This window comes from Canis lupus, chromosome 36 (genome assembly GCF_048164855.1).
Source record: "Canis lupus baileyi chromosome 36, mCanLup2.hap1, whole genome shotgun sequence".
Classification (NCBI taxonomy): Eukaryota; Metazoa; Chordata; class Mammalia; order Carnivora; family Canidae; genus Canis; species Canis lupus.
Window position 1 is genome coordinate 18,804,045 of NC_132873.1, and position 19,231 is coordinate 18,823,275.

The 19,231-nt window shown below is 37.8% G+C and overlaps 1 protein-coding gene across 8 annotated transcripts in view; it reads right to left on the reverse strand.

Moving 5' to 3' along the window:
• CYP20A1 (cytochrome P450 family 20 subfamily A member 1) overlaps positions 1-19,231 on the reverse strand; it is a 70,248-nt gene that overhangs the window by 42,021 nt on the left and 8,996 nt on the right. For 6 of the 8 annotated variants that reach the window (XM_072813062.1, XM_072813067.1, XM_072813066.1 and 3 more), the window contains exon 5: positions 2,319-2,486. The exons of 1 other annotated variant lie outside the window; for it this stretch is intronic. In XM_072813062.1, coding sequence (XP_072669163.1) covers positions 2,319-2,486 — 168 coding nt within the window. Of the gene's footprint in view, positions 1-2,318; positions 2,487-16,726; positions 16,851-19,231 lie in introns of those variants that run through there. One more of the 8 variants, XM_072813069.1, reaches the window with a different exon arrangement.

Sequence of the window (19,231 nt, forward strand, 5' to 3'; positions counted from 1 at the left end):
CATTCTACAATTGATGGCATCTCTCAACTGTTGTCAACCAAACAGCAGTCATGATGCAGTTGTCATTGCCCCTGCATGTATTAATTGGTTATTATTCCTGGTGGCATGATAGAACAACAGCGACACTGTGGTGCTGTGGATATTAAAAGATCATTTGAAGAAAGAATTTAAGTCATGTTTATGGTCTGAAAACTTTCCTTTGACAACTTCTAGTACTGTTAAAAGAATACCACATTCCAAAAAATACATAGTTTGAATTTACTCAAATCCAAATTGAGACACTGCACAAAATAACTGCCCTGTATTTGTTAAATGTCAAGGTCAGAAAACAAAGAGAAACTGAGGAACTGTTCCACATTAAAGAGGTCTGACTACTGAAAATAAATTTGAATATGGGCTATGGATAACAGTATTGTATAAATGTTTAATTTCCCAAGTTTGAAAACTATGTTGTCACTATGTAAGAGAATACTCTGTTTTTAGGAAATACAGACTGAAGTATTTGGAGGGAAAGAAAGCAAAATGTCCACTTTTCTCTCAAATGGTTCAGGTAAGAGTGGGAGCAATGAAAAGACAGATAAAGTAGATAATGAATGACAAAAGCAAACACGGTAAAATGTGAACTGATGAATCTAGGTAAAAGATATATGGGACTTCCTTACACTAGTTGCAACTTTTTCTCTAAGTTTGAAATTCTTTCTATTTTGAAGTTCTAAGGAAAGAATGAAAAAAGGAAGAGAAAGAAAATACCAGCATAAAAATATATAGAACAGGTCATCTTGGAAATAATAGTGGATGCCTCTTTTAAAAAATGCTATCTTGGGATGCCTAGGTGGCTCAGCGGTTAAGCGTCTGCCTTTGGCTCAGGTCGTGATCCTGAAGACTCAGGATCGAGTCCCACATCAGGCTCCCTACATGGAGTCTGCTTCTCCCTCTGCCTATGTCTTTGACTCTCTCTCTCTGTGTCTCTCATGAATAAATAAATAAAATCTAAAAAAATAAAAAATGCTATCTTGTCAACATGAAAAAATCAGGTAATAACTGAGTCAAAAATCGATTCTTCATTAAAATATGAAGGCATTTTAGGAATTCCTTAACCAATTTATTTTGCCTGGGTACAGATTAGTTTACTCTAGGAAGTGGAAGTTAGAGTGATTTTTCCACCTTTATTTTTACACTCCTGAATATGTTAACAAGAAATGTATATTTGTTAATCATCAGAGATATGCAGTTAAAACATTTTATTGGGAAAAAGTATATTAAACAATAACAGGGTGTAAAGCCATAATTCGTAGTGATTTTAATTTTAAACACACTATCCTGATAATTTAACCAAAATGTTTTTTATAGATTTGAATAAGGAATAATCTTTCAGAGACCCAAAATACAGCAAAATGACTTGCATTTGTATGATTTGAATCAATTAAATTAATATTAGGATTAAATAAATTAATACAGAGATTGATAAAAATATAGAATAAAGGGATCCCTGGGTGGCGCAGTGGTTTGGCGCCTGCCTTTGGCCCAGGGCGCGATCCTGGAGACCCAGGATCGAATCCCACGTCGGGCTCCCGGTGCATGGAGCCTGCTTCTCCCTCTGCCTATGTCTCTGCCTCTCTCTCTCTCTCTATGTGTGACTATCATAAAATAAATAAAAATTAAAAAAAAATCTTTAAAAATATAGAATAAAATAAATTCCATATGCAAATTTAGAAAAAAAAGTAAATCAGTTTTAGACTGAATTAGCTTTTCTTTAAGTCACATTCATTTCATTAGCATTCTAATGTTCCACTGGCTTTAATTTCTTTCTATATGGGACATAGTCTAGTTCTATTAAAGTTTTTCTCTTTATTCTAGAATTTAGTAACATATTTGATAAGTATTAAAAGGAAATTTCTATAGTCATCTACTTTTTAAATTTCAAAAATTGCTTAAAAAAGGTAATTCTTGGGGCACCTGGGTGGCTCAGTCAGTTAAGCGTCCGCCTTCAGCTCAGGTCATGATCCTGAGACCCTAGGTTCAAGCCCACATCAGGCTCCCTGCTCAGCGGAGAGCCTGCTTCTCCCTCTGCCTCTGCCTGCTGTTGCCCAGTGCTTATGCCTTCTCAATCTCTGTGTCAAATAAATAAATAAAATCTTTTAAAAAAATAATTCTTACATTTTTTAGAAAGACAATTATCTTTGCTTGCATTGCCATTTTAGCTCAAAACAAGGAAATTCTACACTACAGGACCTTAAACCTTCTTGAGAGGTGAAGTCTGTATCATTAAACTATCCAATTTGATGAAAGAATAATTTTACATTTGTCCCAAGACTTACTGTGCCATGATTCTTCTGGAAGTGAATGACCTCCTGGTCATCTTCAAATGTACTACCCATTACCATCTGTGTAACAGACTTCATAGCAAAACCAAGCATGTGTTGGCAGAGGGGTACATGCTGGGACTCTGGGTAAGAGAGCCATTTATCTAATAATTCTTCTGAAAGCTGAAAGGGAACAGAAAACCACAATGATTTATTAATTTCTCTTGATAAATCTTAGAAAAATTCAGCAAGTAGATTAATTTCACAGTTCAACTCTGTAATCAAAGTAAACATTCAGGTGTTTACTTGATTTGTCAGGCTAACAATGGCTCTACCTACAATTATACCCTCAGTGGTTCAGGTTCAGATTCTGTCAAAGGGTTTTGATTTGCAAAACAAAACAGAACCACCATCATAATAATACAAACAGAAAATATAAATGAAAAGTTCAAGAGTTGAAAAAAACCTCAAACCTAATAGAAATTAAGAGACTAAAATCGTAGTTTCTAAAAATACTCTAAAATTTTAAAAAAAGGTTCATCACATTCAATAAACATAAATATGTAAAACCTTACACATGCTTCAGTGACAGAAACTTCTCAGTCTCTTTGCCATTCTTTCATTCAATAAATATTTATTAAATCCCATGTGGAATAAAAACAGTGGGTAGTAAAGAGACTTTGGAGTCAGAAAAAACTTTTCCTTCTAGCTCTGTCACTCAGAAACAAGGTGACTGCGAGCAATTTGCTTGACTCTTCTATGGTTCAGGTCTCCCAACAGGTAAATGCATATGACAAATCCTGTCTTGTGTGGCTGCTGTGATAGGGATAACTACACCCATGTCACATAATGGAAGAAAGGTTTTGTGGGGTAATATACTTAAATTTAAGTTCCTCTGCCATATCAAATCCATGAAAGTTTTGTCACAATGTAAAGGATTAAAATTAAGTATTGTGAGAAAGAGAATAAATGTTCAAAATGAAAAGAATCTCACTACATGGGTTTTATAGCAACATAAAGTGATGTATCTGAAATACATTTTTTTTTTGAGAAAGAGAAGGGAAGCTTTAATGATTCCATAGTATCAAGATTAATGAGTTGAACCAGTTAATATATTTTTAAAAATATTTATTTATTTATTTATTTTATTTTATTTTTATTCATTCATTCATTCATGACAGGCAGAGAGAGGCAGAGGGACAAGCAGGCTCCCTTCAGGAAGCCAGATGCGGAACTAGATTCTAGGATCCTGAGATCACGACCTGAGCCAAAGGCAGATGCTTAACCACGGACCCACCTAGGTGCTCCCAGTTAATATACTTTAAAAGAATTCTTTGAGGGGATCCCTGGGTGGCTCAGAGGTTTAGCTCCTGGCTTTGGCCCAGGGTGTGACCCTGGAGACCTAGGATCGAGTCCCACATCAGACTACCTGCATGGAGCCTGCTTCTCTCTCTGGCTGTGTCTCTGCCTCTCTCTCTCCCTGTCTATCATGAATAAATATATAAAATCTTTTTAAAAAAATAAAAGAACTCTTTGAGATGGGTGAAGTGTGAAGAAAATAGGAAGATAATGATTAAAACAGAATATTACTACATAATTTAAAAATTACTTTCATGTTATGAACAAAATAATTCCAATACCTTAAAAATTTATATTCTATAGTAACTACTCAAGTTCACATAACTTCATACTAAAAGGTGAAAAAAGATGTTGGAAACAAACCATTAAATTGAGGCTATTTCTAGGCAAACTTAGAAAAGCCAATGTAAGTTTGACTTACAGATAATCACAGACATTCCAAATATGAAAGGTAAATATTGGGGGTAAAAATGCTTTCTGGTAGAAAAAATAAAACACATTAATAGATACATAATGAACCCATAAGATTTCCTTTGTCTTTTTTTTTTTTTTAAAGATTTTATTTATTTATTCATGATAGTCACACAGAGAGAGACAGAGAGGCAGAGACACAGGCAGAGGGAGAAGCAGGCTCCATGCACCGGGAACCCGACGTGGGATTCGATCCCGGGTCTCCAGGATCACGCCCCGGGCCAAAGGCAGGCGCCAAACCGCTGCGCCACCCAGGGACCCGATTTCCTTTGTCTAAACAAAGTTCTTTTGCTTTATCTCAAAACAACTCTAGGAAAATATGGAACTTGCAACCATCTCAGATTCATGCACAGAACTGGGAAAAATCCCACTGAGTGTTAAGTGTTCACCCACTCAGATACTGAAGTACCAAACCTTACCTTCTTCATCAACTCAGTCTACTCCAGAATATCTTTTTTTTTTAATTTTTATTTATTTATTCCTGAGAAAGAGAGAGAGGCAGAGACATAGGCAGAAAGAGAAACAGGCTCCAGGTAGGGAGCCCAATGTGGGACTCAATCCCAGCACTCCGGGATCACCCACTGAGCCAAAGGCAGATGCTCAACCACCGAGCCACCCAGGCGTCCCTACTCCAGAATATCTACTCCTTTTTAAGGAACTTGTCAGGCCAAACACTACGTGACAAAACCACACTCTTATACAATCTTAGTATTGAGCCATTGTTTGAATTTATCCCAAGTATCACATATCAATGCCGAGCCTTTACCTTGAAGATCACATTTAAAGGAAAATTTACAAAAAAAAAAAAAAAAAAAAGGAAAATTTACTTTGGTATAAAGTGTGCATTCCATTGATTTATTTGTTCACTTAATTTTCGAAATGCTCACCATTAAGTACATGTCTTTTTTTCCACTAATTTGAAATGCCACTCATTATACACGGATTCCCATATGAACTTGGCACTTTTTCTGGACACTGTCTATTTTGTCAACTCCACATATGCCACTATCACAACTTTGAAAATTTATTGGTATGTTTGTTTCCTATTACCATTCTCTTTCTTCCAAATTTTAATTTAAATTTAAATTCTAGTTAACATATATAGTGTAATATTGGCTTCAGGAGTAGAATTTAGTGATTTATCACTTACATATAATGCTTATCATAACAAGTACTCTCAATACCCATCATTCATTTAGCCCATCCCCCACCCTCCTCCCTCCATCAACCCTGTCTGTTCTTTATAGTTAAGAGTCTCTTGAAGTGCCTGAGTGGTTCCCCTGGTTAAGTGACTTGATTTCGGCTCAGGTCAAGACCTCAGGGCTGTGAGATGGAGTCTCAAGTCAGGCTCCATGCTCAGGGGGATGTCTGCTTCTCTTTCTTTCCTTCTCTTGCTGCCCCTCCACTCCACCATTCAATAAATAAATGAATTTTTTTTTTTAAAAAGGTCCCTTATGGTTTGCCTCCCCCTTCTTCTCTTTTCTCCTCTTCCCACATGTTCACTTGTTTTCTTCCCTAAATTCCACACAAGTGAAATCATATGGTATTTCTTTCTCTGATTTATTTCACTTAGCATAATACACTACTTCAGCTTTACCTATGTTGCTGTAAATGGCAAGATTTCATTTTTGATGGCTGAGTAATATTACATTATATATACATATATACCACCTCTTTATCCATTTATCAGTCAATGGGCATTTTGCTCTCTCCATAGTTTGACTATAGTTGATATTGCTGCTATAAGCATCAGGATGTATATATTTGAATCTTTATTTTTGTATCCTTTGGGTAAATACCTAGTAGTGCAATCACTGGATCATGGGGTAGTTCTATTTTTAACTTTTTGAGGAACCACCATACTCTTTTCCAGAATGGTTGCACCAGGTTGCATTCCTACAAACAGGGTAAGAGGGTTTCCCTTTCTCCACATCCTCACCAACATGTTTTTTACTGTGTTGCTAATTTTAGCCATTCTGTCAGGTGTGAGGTGGTATCTCATTGTGGTTTTGATTTGTATTTCCTGATGATGAAGGGTGTTTAACATTTTTTCATGTGTCTGTTAGCCATCTGGATGTCTTCTTTGGAAAAATGTCTATTTTATGTCTTCTGCCCATTTCTTGATTGGATTATTTGGTTTTTGGGTGTTGAGTTTGAGTTCTTCACAGATTTGGGATATTAACCCATTATCAGATGTCATTTGCATATCTTCTCCGTTCTGTAGGCAGCCTTTGTTTTGTTGATTGTTTCCTTTGCTATGAAGAAGCTTTTTATCCTGAAGTCCCAATAATTCATTTCTGCTTTTGTTTCCCTTGTCTCCAGCAATGTGTCTTGTAGAAGTTGCTACAGCCAAGGTTAAAGAGGTTGCTGCCTGTATTATCCTCTAGGATTGTGATGGATTCCTGTCTCACATTTAGGTCTCTCATCAATTTTTTTTTTAATTTTTGATTTTTTTTATTGTTTTTCCTCTCATCCATTTTGAATTTATTTTTATGCATGGTGTAAGAAAAGTGGTCTGGTTTCATTCTTCTGCATGTCGCTGTCCAGTTTTTCCAACACTGTTGAAGAGACACTTTTTCACACTGGCTATTCTTTCCTGCTTTGTGGAAGATTAGTTGACCATATACTTATGGGTCCATTTCTGGGTTTTCTATTGTTTCATTGATGTATGTGCCTGTTTTTGTGCCATTATCAGACTGTCTTGATGATTACAGCTTTTGAATACAGCTTGAACTCTGGAATTGCGATGTCTCCCATTTTGCTTCTTTTTCAAGATTGCTTTGGCTATTGCAGGTCTTTGTGGTTCCATAAAACTTTAGGATTCTTTGTTCTAGCTCTGCGAAAAATATTGGTGGTATTTTGAGAAGTATTGCATTGAATGTGTAGATTGCTTTGGGTAGTATAAACATTTTAACAATGTTTATTCTAATCCATGAGCATGAAATTTTTTCCCCATTTCTTTGTGTCCTCTTCCATTTCTTTCATAAGTGTTCTATAGTTTTGAGTACAGATCTTTTACCTCTTTAGTTAGGTTTATTCCTAGGTATCTTATTGTTTTTGGTGCAATTGTAAATGGGACTGATTATTTTTCTGCTGCTTCATTTTTGGTATATAGAAATGCAACAGATTTCTGTACATTGATTTTATATCCTGTGATTTTGCTGAATTCATATATTAGTTCTAGCATTTTCTGGTGGAGTCTTTCAGGTTTTTTACACAGAGTATAATGTCATCTGCAAATGGCGAAAGTCTGACTTCTTCCCCACTGATTTAAGTACGTTTTATTTCTTTTTGTTGTCTGGTTGCTGAGGCTAAGACTTCCAATACTATGTTGAATAGTAATGGTAAGAGTGAAGATCCCCGTCTAGTTCCTAATTGTAAAGGAAAAGTTCTCAGTTTTTCTCCACTGAGGACATTTGCTGTGGGACTTTCATATATGGCTTTTATGATGTTGAGATATGTTCCATCTTTGTTGAGGGTTTTTATCAATAGATGCTGTATTTTGTCAAATTTTTCTGCATTCGACTGGGGGGATCATATCCTTTCTTTCATTAATGTGGTATATCCCATTGATTGATTTGCAAATATTGAGCCACTCTAGCAGCCTAGGAATAAACCTTACTTGATCATGGTGAATAATTCTTCTGAATTTCTATTGGATTTGATTTGCTAGGATCTTGAGAATTTTTGCATCCATGTTCATCAGGGATACTAGCCTGCAATTCCTTTTACCGGAGTCTTTGTCTGGCTTTAGAATCAAAGTAATGCTAGGCGCCTAGGATGAGTTTGGAAGTTTTCTTTCCATTTTTATTTTTTGGAAGAGTTTGAGAAAAATGGGTTTTAACTCTTCTTTAAATGTCTGATAGGGCACCTGAGTGACTCAGTCAGTTAAGCATCTGCCTTAAGCTCAGGTCATGATCCCAAGGTCCTGGGATTGAGTCCTGCATTGGGCTCCCTGCTCAGCAGGGAGTCTGGTTCTCCCTCTGCTCTTCCCCCCTGCTTATCTCTCTCTCTCTCTCTCTCTCTCTCAAACAATAAAATGTTCAACAACAACAAAAAAGTTTGGTAGAATCCCTCTGGGAAGCCATCTGGCCCTGGACTTTTGTTTGTTGGGAGATTTTTTATTATTGATTCAATTTCTCTGCTGGTTACAAGTCTGGTTTATATATTTGGGTGCTCCCAAGTTGGGAGCATACATATTTACAATTGTTAGATATTCCTGATGGATAGACTCCTTTATTGTGATATAGTGCCCTTCTTCATCTCTTGTTAGTCTTTGGTTTAAAATCTACCTTGTCTGACATAAGGGTGGCTACTCCAGCTTTCTCTCAGCATCTGTTAGCATGATAGATGGTTCTCTATCTTCTCACTTTCGATCTGCAGATGTCTTTAGGTCTAAAATGAGTCTCTTGTAGACAGCATATAGATGGGTCTTGTGTTTTTAATAAATTCTGATACCCTATGTCTTTTGATTGGAGCATTTAGTCCTTTTACATTCAGAGTGATTGCTGAAAGATAAGAATTTAGTGCCATTATGTTACCTGTAGAGTTGGTGTTTCTGGTGATGTTCTCAGTTCCTTTCTAGTCTTTGTTGTTTTTGGTCTCCCCCTCCTCCCACTCAAAGATCCTCTTTAATATTTCTTGCAGAGCTGGTTTAGTGATCACTAACTCCTTTAGTTTTTGTTTGTCTGGAAAACTCTTTCTCCTTCTCTTCTGAATGACAGCCTTGCTGGATAAAGTATTCTTGGCTGCATATTTTTCCCATTCAGCATGTTGAATATACCATGCCACTTTCACTGGCCTGCCAAGTTTCTGTGGACAGATCTGCTGTGTACCTGATCTGTCTTCCCTTTGAGGTTAAGGACTTATTTTTCCTTGCTGCTTTCAAGATTCTTTCTTTTGTGTACTTTATGAATTTGATTATGTTTTGTCTTGATGATGACTGGCTTTTGTTGAATTTAATGGGAGTTCTCTGTGCTTCGTGGGATTTCAACGTCTGTTTCCTTCCCCAGATTAGGGAAGTTTTCAAATAAACCTTGCTCAAATAAACCTTCTGCTTCTTTTTCTTTCTCTTCTCCTGGGACTCTATGATACAAATGTTATTATGCTTTAAAGAGTTACTGAGTTCCTTAAGTCTACATTTGTGATCCAATACCTTTCATTCCCTCTTTTTTCAACTTTGTTATTTTCCATAATTTTATCTTTTATATCACTGATTCATTCAGTGATATATTTTTGTCACTCCAAAAAGCTTTCTTGTGCTCCTTTGCAGTCAGTTCTCTTCTCTCACTCTAGTGCACTGCAACCACTTATCTTTTGTGTCTAACATAATGCTTTTAAGATTCCTCCATGTTGGGATCCCTGGGTGGCGCAGCGGTTTAGCGACTGCCTTTGGCCCAGGGCGCGATCCTGGAGACCCGGGATCGAATCCCACGTCAGGCTCCTGGTGCATGGAGCCTGCTTCTCCCTCATAGAGAGGCCTATGTCTCTGCCTCTCTCTCATTCTCTGTGTGACTATCATAAGTAAATAAAAAAAAAAGATTCCTCCATGTTTTTACATGTATCAATAGTTTGGTCTTTATGTTTGAGTATAGTTCTATTGTATGGATATATGTGCATTCCTTATTGTTCATCCTTGTGGTCATTGCATTAAGTCGGTTTTGCATCTTGGTTATAGCATTTTTTATTTTGGCCTAACTAGTTTTTAGGGTTTTTTTAGTCTCTGCAGTAAAGGATTCTCTAATGAGAATCTCTCTAATGCTTTTCTCAAGCCCAGCTAGAATCCTTAGGATTGTCATTTTAAATTCTGGTTCAGACATCCTATTTGTATCTGTAGTGATAAATCCTGGCCATGAATTGTTCCTGTTCTTTCTTTGAGGTGAATTCCTATGTCTTGTCATTTTTGTCTAGGTCACTGTTTTTGTGTGTGTGATAGTAAGGGAAGCCTGTTGTACTCCTGCTCCTGAGAGTCATGCCTATATTAGGAAGAGGTCCAAGGGGTGCCTGGGTGGCTCGTAGGTTAAGCATTCAACTCTTTTTTATTTTATTTTTTTTTAAGATTTTATTTATTTATTCATAGAGACAGAGAGAGAGAGAGAGGCAGAGACACAGGCAGAGGGAGAAGCAGGCATCATACAGAGAGCCTGATGTGGGACTCGATCCAGGGTCTCCAGGATCACACCCTGGGCTGCAGGCAGCGCTAAACCGCTGTGCCACTGGGGCTGCCCCAGCATTCAACTTTTGATTTCAGCTCAAGTCATGATCTTGGGGTTGAGATTGAGCCTTGTGCTGGGCTCCGCACTCAGCAGGGAGTCTGCTTGAGATTCCCCCTCTCCTTCTGCCCCTCCCCCTGCTCTAAAATAAATGAATAAATCTTTTTTAAAAAATGTCAAAAAAAAAAAAAAAGCTAGGTCCTATTTCCCTTAAGAGCTTAAGCTTTGGAGCACCCTATGATCAGCAGACTTAGTACATGTAAGAGGTTTCTTTTTTTTTTTATTTTTTATTTTTTTTATTTATTTATGATAGTCACACACACACAGAGAGAGAGAGAGGCAGAGACACAGGCAGAGGGAGAAGCAGGCTCCATGCACCGGGAGCCTGACATGGGACTCGATCCCGGGTCTCCAGGATCGTGCCCTGGGCCAAAGGCAGGCGCCAAACCGCTGCGCCACCCAGGGATCCCCCATGTAAGAGGTTTCTGTTGGGTCTTGCAGGAGTGGGGCCTGCGGTGCTGATTCTCAAGCTGTCTTGCCCTAGTAGAGACCCAGGGCATAGCCGGGGAGAATGCTTGGTGCAGAAGCTCCGACCTCCACTAGGTGGTGGTGTTTTGCCTCCTGAAGTTGGTCAGTGCTGATAGCAGGGTGGAAAATGGCACTGTCAGGCTCTCTCCTCCCTTGAGCAAGCAGCTCACACCCGCCACTCTTCAGGAAGCCAGAAGAGGAAACAATCACCTCTCTTGTGTCCCCAGCTCTGACAGAGCCCTTGCCTTCACCATGCCTGTCTTGAAGCTGTCCACCAGCCAGGTGGCATAGCACTCCTATGTTTTATCTCAGGTGGGCAGCTGGGTTTCAAAACTCCAAATTTTGGAGATCCTCACCTATCTTCTGGGGTAGGATCTCACTGTGCCGTGGTTAGTGCAGGCTTGTTCCAGAAATCAGTTGCACAAGCACACAGTGGTTCAGAGTTTATGGTAAAGTGCAGCTAAAAACCAGCACCAAGGTTTGCTGCCCTCAGCTGCTGTCTTTATTCCTATGTTTGGGAAGAGGGCAGCTCAATGGTGACTGTCAGATTTTTTTGTCCCCAGAGAGGCTATGTCACTACTCCCAAATGTATTCCAAGCAGGGAACTGCTTCTCCCTGTGCAACCCAGAGGATCCTCAGACCATACTGCCCACTCCTGGCTTTCCACCCTCCTTCCCCACCAGAGGACTGCTAAGCCCACCAGGCGTGACCCTGGAATGGCATAGATTTTTGAACTTCAGACCCTGAGCTTCACTGTTCATAAAACTTGTGGTATTCAGCCCCTCTCTTTCCCAGTCAATGGTTTTGGGGAAAGAGTTTCTCTTGTGCAAGTCCCTGCATGAGCTTTCATTCTTTCATTCTTTTCATTCTTTTTCTTTCTTTCCTTTCTCTCCTGTTCCTCTCTGTAATCAGGGGTCTGTCCCCTGTAATATCTACAGCTCTTCTCTCCCCCAAATCAGCTCCCCAAAGCTCCTACCCTCCATGATATGGTGTTTTTTTCTACCTCTAGTCATTCAGTTTTGCTGTCTCAGTACTCAGATCAATTTCTTTTTTTAAAAAAATATTTTATTTATTTATTAATGAGAGAGACACAGAGAGAGAGAGAGGCAGAGACACAGGCAGAGGCAGACGGAGAAGCAGGCTCCATGCAGGGAGCCTGACATGGGACTCGATCCCGGGTCTCCAGGATCAGGCCCTGGGCTGAAGGCAGCACTAAACCGCTGAGCCACCCGGGCTGTCCTCAGATCAATTTCTATTTGATATTTATCTAGTTATGTTCAAGGGACAAGCAAACCTAGGGTCCCCTTATTTCTCTGCCATCTTTACCCCTCCTGCTATTCTCTTTCAAAATGTTCCAGAAGAGAGACTGACTTTCAGAATTGTTAAGTGATGGCCTCGGTGATATTGCTCTCCCTCTAAAATAATGCAAACCAACCAAACACGTTATAGCATGTTGGCAGTTAACCAAAACCCAGTCCCCACTGAGAAGTATCTATTCAAAAAGAAACTGAACCTCAGTAAACCAGTGGAATCTGTGATGTTTTAACCCCAGGTTATTTCCAGCTCTCCCCAGCTTAGTAGTAGCATGGTGACCAAAAGCCAACAGCATTGCAGACACTACAGAGACCTGACATCTTTGGAGTGTTATTAAAAGCATCATCACCACTGGTCACCAAAATGGTCACTGAAAATGGAGTAGAGAATCCCAAGACTCTTTCTTCCCAAAGCAAGTAATGAGCTGGCTAAAATTGTCAGAATCAGCTTCCAAAAAAACTCTATAACACAGTAAAAAAAACTTACAACAGCCAGGGGAAAGCCTGGTGAATAAAGAAGCTGCTACTTTAAAAAAAAAAAAAAAAAGCAGGTGTTACTTTGTGGTAAGCACTGTGGCATTTTAAACAACTTGCCTACCATGCCCAAACCCCAGATAGGCAGCAGCTGTGAGAAAAACAGTCCATATTCCTGGCGCAGAGTACTTAGGAAGAAATAAAGACATTATTCTCCAAGAACTGTAGTTCTGAGTCTCACTCTGCCTGGCAGTTCCTATTAAGAACTGGTGCAAAGGCCTTCCTTTGTTTTGCACAACCCAACATTCCCAGAGCACATATTTCTGCATATACCAGGGAATTAAGAAAGCCACACATACCAAGAAACAGGACACATGTTTGGAGAGGGCCTGAGGAGACCGAATTTTCACATGTGACAGGTCTTCTGACTCCACACAAGAAGGAAGTAAAAGCTAAGGTAGATTTATAAAAGGCCCAGGTAAGTGTTAAAGGAAGGCCTCTTTAAAAAATAAATAATAAAATAAAATAAAATAAAATAAAATAAAATAAAATAAAATAAAATAAAATAAAATATTAAATAAAATAATAAATAAATAAATAAATAAATAAATAAATAAATAAATAAATAAATAAAATAAAATAAAATAAAATAAAATAAAAATAAAGGAAGGCCTAAGGGCAAAGCCAATCTACAAATACTGGACGAGTATTCTCTTCTTTTTGCTTTTCTTTTTTTTCTTTTGTCAAGTGTTTAAGGTAAAGTTGTCAAAACACCAGCTGACCATAAAGCTAATAGAACAGATGCTACAGACTATCACTGACAGGTGAGTAGTTCACTGTTTTTTTTGAGCTGTACAGTAATACAGGTCAATGGAAAAGAAAATCAAATAATATGAATGAAAATATAGAAATCAATTTAAATCACCCTCAATTCAACCCAGATGGCGATAACTACTTATGGCATTTTTATATATAGCTTTTCGTTAGTTTTTCTGTATGTATGTATATCCATCTACATGTATGCATACATGTATGTATATAGATATATTTTGGAAAATGTGATAATGCTATATGAACTGTTTTGTATGCTGGTTTTTTCACTTACCATTATGTTATGGGTTAAAATTGTATCCCCAAAAAAGATCTTACAGTCCTTAACTCCCAGTACCTATGAATGTGACCTTTTTGGGCAATGAGGGCTTTACAGATGATCAAGTTAAGATGAACCGATTGGGGTGGGCCTTAACCCAATACAACAATATGAACACCAAAGGCTGCCAGCAAACCAAAAGAAACCAGGGAAGAGGAATGGAACAGATTCTCCCTCACAGCCCTCAGAAGGAACCAACTCTGCTGACACCCTGATCTTGGATTTCTAGCTTCCAGAACTGTGAGACAATAAATTTATGTTGTTTAAGCCACCAAGTTTGTGATATTTTGTTTTGCCAGCCCTAGCAGACTAATAAACCATCTTAAAATCATTACCCTATATTAATAAATAAATGTCTGCCATCTTTTTAATGTCTTTATTCTAATCCATTGTATGGATTCACTATCATTTAAATAATCCTCTACTATTGGACATTTAAGTATTTTCCAATTTCTAATACTTAACAATGCTTCAGTAGTCATCTTTGTACATGGAAGTACATCTATTTCCAACTGGCTTCCCTTAGATATGAAATTGCTAAGTAAGGTAGTAGTCATTTTTTTAAGCTTTTGATACATACTGCCATGCTGCCCTACAGAAAGCACTTCTCAATTTATACGCTTATCAGCAATATCAAAGTGCCCATTTCCCACACCTTTGATAGCACTGGGTATTGTCATTTTAAAAAACCTCTGTCAGCCTGACATGTAAAAAATATCTCAACATTGCTTTAACTGGCTTATTCTGTTAATAATTAGTAGGGTTTAGACAAGGTTCAAAAACTTAAAGACCACTTACATATTTTCTTCAATGAATTGCATGTTCACTTCTTTAGCCATTCTTCTTTTGGAGCTAATATTTCTTAATAGTGTACAAAAGCTTTTGTACAGCTGGGTTTTAAATGAAATCCAGGGTGTATCTTTCCTCAGTTTTGAGTGACAGGTAGTCAAACAGTTTTCTGGTGAGCCTTCTTATGTGAGACATTACACATTACAGAAAAAAAAAAAGCCATAGGTGGCATTTCTAAACACCAAATTTGGGACCCAAATGGTATCCTCAAACCTATTAGAACAATATGTTACTTATCAGAGATTTGAATTGTGACTATCTCCCCACAGTATCAGATCACTGCTGATTATACAACTAATAGATTAAGTGCAGGTAAAGTCTTTTTTTCTTTCTCTTCCCCCCATTTTTTTGGCTATAAAATTTTGTTACCAATACTGTCACACTTATATCACATAAATGCATAGTGATTTGCTCCTGGCTTCATCTACTTGTTTTACACAGTCCTCTATAAAACAATGCAAATATTATAAAAGACTCATGCAGGATTTTTCTCTAGGAACATATATCTCTGCTAACGCATCATGTGAATCTCTTTTAGTTTATGAATATTGATCAGTTTATAGTAGGTGAAAATCCTAACTGTTGATGAGCTTCATCTGATATGTATTATGTATTACATATGGACTTATAGTCTAACTCTGATAAATCCTTTCATTCCTAATGGACTCTTTTTTTGGACTATCCCAATTTTTTCCTGTGACAGATGTGCATTTACATGAAAGTGGCTGAGTAACAGGAATGTGTCTATGCCAGATTATTCTTTCACCAGCTATTATTCGATACATAAGCCACATATCTATTCTATACAAATTGTAAAGACACGAAAAATGTATCCTATTAATCTTACGATGTGTCACGAATAAGGATACAATATGATTCAGACTTCTCCAGAATGTTCATATTAAAATACCAAGCCTATTTTAACTAACATAATATCAATTATATTACAGAAAAATAAGGCTTGAGATACAAGTGCATCTGGAGGGAGACTTAAATTCAACAGATAAGATTTTAGAATGTATGTCAGGTGTTCAGAAAGAATACAGATTTTCTTTTTGAAAAAAGATCTTTGGGGATCCCTGGTGGCTCAGCAGTTTAGCGCCTGCCTTCGGCCCAGGGCATAATCCTGGAGTCCCAGGATCGAGTCCCTCATCAGGCTCCCTGCATGGAGCCTGCTTCTCCCTCTGCCTGTGTCTCTGCCTCTCTCTCCCTCTCTCTGTATATCTTGTGAATAAGTAAATAAAAAATCTTTAAAATATATATATATCCTTACTCTATCCTCTTGTCTTTTTGTAAATAGAACGTTGAAATAAAGAAGTTGTTTCACTAAAGTAAAAAAAAAAAATCTTTAGGTAATTATTGTGTATTAGAATTTCAGAGAAGCTAGGATGCCTGGGTAGCTCAGCAGTTGAGTGTCTGCCTTCAGCTCAGGGCATGACCCCAGGGTCCCAGGATCGAGTCCCACGTCAAGCTCCCTGCATGGAGCCTGCTTCTCCCTCTGCCTGTGTCTCTGCCTCTCTCTCTATGTCTCTCATGAATAAATAAATAAAATCTTAAAAAAAAAAACACTTTCAGAGAAGCAAATTATTTTCAATTCCACCTTATAGTAGCGTGTGTATACTATTATGACCACAAGCTTAAAAAAAATTTTTTTAAAAGAAAGGAAGAAAAACCCAGTCAGGCAAAACTACATCCCAGGGTAGCAGAATCAAGCTAGAGAAGCAATGTGCCAGACCGACTGGGATGATATCCTGGTCCTACTATTTACTAGCTATATGACCCTGAACTAGTTTATTTAACCAGTCTGTGTTTCTTCACCTATAAAAAGGGGTAAATAATAATACCTACTCATAAAATTGTTATGAGGCTTAAATGAGTTCATGCAAGATATTAAACCAACTAACTCAATAATTTTCACTATTAACTATTCCTAAGCTGTCAATTAAGAGGATTCTGGACAATAGTCCTAAATTCTAAAATCCAGAAATACTTATTAAATCAGAATTTTCCCCAAAAGTAACAGGAGGATATGGGTTTTAGCATAGAGAAGACAGAAGTTGCACTCACAGAATTATAGCGGAGGTTATAAACAGCCTTGGAGCAGAGACGGTCAGGACAGGAAGGAGCCAGAAGTCAGAGGATGAGGTTTGAGAGGATAAGAGAAGAATCAGAACACAGAACTCAGATCTGAACAAAAAAAAACAAAAAAAGGCAAAAGTTTATTATGTCAATATGAAGTGTACAATTTATTTTGGAGTGGTAACTCTGGTAACAGCATTATTCTCTCAAGGAAAACTCTAGGTAGGAAGGAAGTTGCTCTGACAGAAGCACTATTAAATCACATTCTTCCTGATAAAACATTTAGCTGGTATTTCTAATTCCTAAGCTAAGTAACTGGCTTGGCCTATGAGGTTGACAACATAAACCTGAAACACATTTCTCACATTTGGACCCAGTCTATGAACCAAAACTTAAAAATAAAAAAATAAAAATAAAATAAAATAAAATAAAAACTTAAAAATATGATGGCAAGGACAGCCCGGGTGGGGCAGCGGTTTAGCACCACCTCAGTCCAGGGCGTGATCCTGGAGACCCGGGATTGAGTCCCACGTCAGTCCCAAGCAATCCCATGGAGCCTCCTTCTCCCTCTGCCTGTATCTCTGCCTCTTTCTCTCTCTCTCTCTGTCTCTCATGAATAAATAAATAAAATCTTTAAAAATAATAATAAGATAAACTAATCCAGAGAGAAGATAAGAGAGGTAAGTAAGGGCAGAAGTAAAGTAAGATTGAGTCTAATTTGAAAACTGTTAAAATTTGGTGATAAGGACACGGATAGTCATACTATTCTATAGCTGTTCCTTTAAATTCTCATGATTTTAAAAATTATTTACTTTATACAATACAAGAATAAATGGGATGTGTTTGTGCTCTGGGGAGTGAATGTGGATTTAAACTATATAGAACAGAAAAGACTTCTATGTAACCCTCCAAAGGAGACAGATATAATAGGCCCATCAACTATAAAAATCCTGCATGAGGGGCATCTGGCTGTCAGTAGAGCACGTGACTCTTGATCTTGGGGTAGTGAGTTCAAGCCCCATGTTGGGCTTACAGCTTACTTATAAAAAAAAGAAAGAAAAAAGAAAAACAACTCACATGAAAGAAGGAATGCATTAAGCAAGTTGGAAACATAAAAAAGGAAGTATTTCAGAGAACCAAGGAAATCATATGCAAGGAGAAATGTTAACAGAAGATTGGGGGAGGAGGATGATCAGCAAACAAATGGTAGGATAATCTACTTCTCTAGCCAAAAAAAAAAAAAAGAGAGAGAGAGAGATTTCTTGAGTAGTTATTGTGTACTAAGACCTGCTGTTCGGTATTTTACATCACTGTCTCACATAATCCCCACAGCAAATTTGTAATGTAGATGTTATTAAGATGAGGAAATGAAATGAAACTTCCCAATCAATCATGTAGATAATAAATGGCAGAAGCAAGATTCAAAGCTTCTTGCTCAAGTTTAATCTTCACACTATAAAATAATGCTACTTCTAAGGAGCTACATTAAACATACAACATAATAAATAACTTCATTTGAAACACTCAGATTAGGAAAAGTAGACGGAAAACACAATCACAGAAGGGAGAGAGATAAAAAAAAATCAATTTAATTTTGTCATGTAAGTATTTTCAGATTGTTACTGTAGTTAAGAGAAGGTGCATAGGAAAGGTATGTAACCAAACTGGGGACTAAAGCAAGAGTTAGCCAGGCAAGATGAGAAAAATGTTTCCTGAGAGAAAAGAACTACACTCATATCTACTGAGGGTCTGTTCTACATCAAGAGCCAAGTATACAGACAAAATTAAAACAAACCTTCCATTCATGGAGCATACAGTTTAGGACACAGACACTCAAAGAATGACACAAAATGTAATTAACAGATTGAAAAGTGGTGTGAAGGATAATTACAGACTGTTATGACTGCAACTAAAAGGGGACCTACCTAGGGACAGTGGACCAATCAGAGACAGCTTCCCTGGGGAAGTGACATTCAAACTAAGATGAAACATGAACATGCATTTACTAGGTTTATGGTGGTTAGAGATGACAATCCAAGCAATGGGAACAGCATAGACAGAGGCCTTGAGAGGGGAGAGAACAGAGTTGAGAACTAAAAGAAAGCCAGTGTGGCTACAGTCCAGGCACAAATGAGAATGGGAAACAAGACTGGAAAAGTAGGCAAGCTAAATCACAAATGGTCTTTAAGTCTACATTAAATATTCTGGAGTTTGTCCCAAGAGCAAAAGGAATCCAGTGGAGATTTTTTTTTTTAAGATTTTATTTATTTATTCATAGAGACACAGAGAGAGAGATAGAGAAAGAGAGAGAGGGGAAGAGGCAGAGGGAGAAGCAGGCTCCATGCAGGGAGCCCGACGTGGGACTCGATCCTGGGTCCCCAGGATCAAACCCCGGGCTGCAGGCAGCACTAAACTGCTGTGCCACCGGGGCTGCCCTCCAGTAGAGATTTTTGATCAAGGGAGTAATAAAATAAGAACTGCATTTTGAAAATA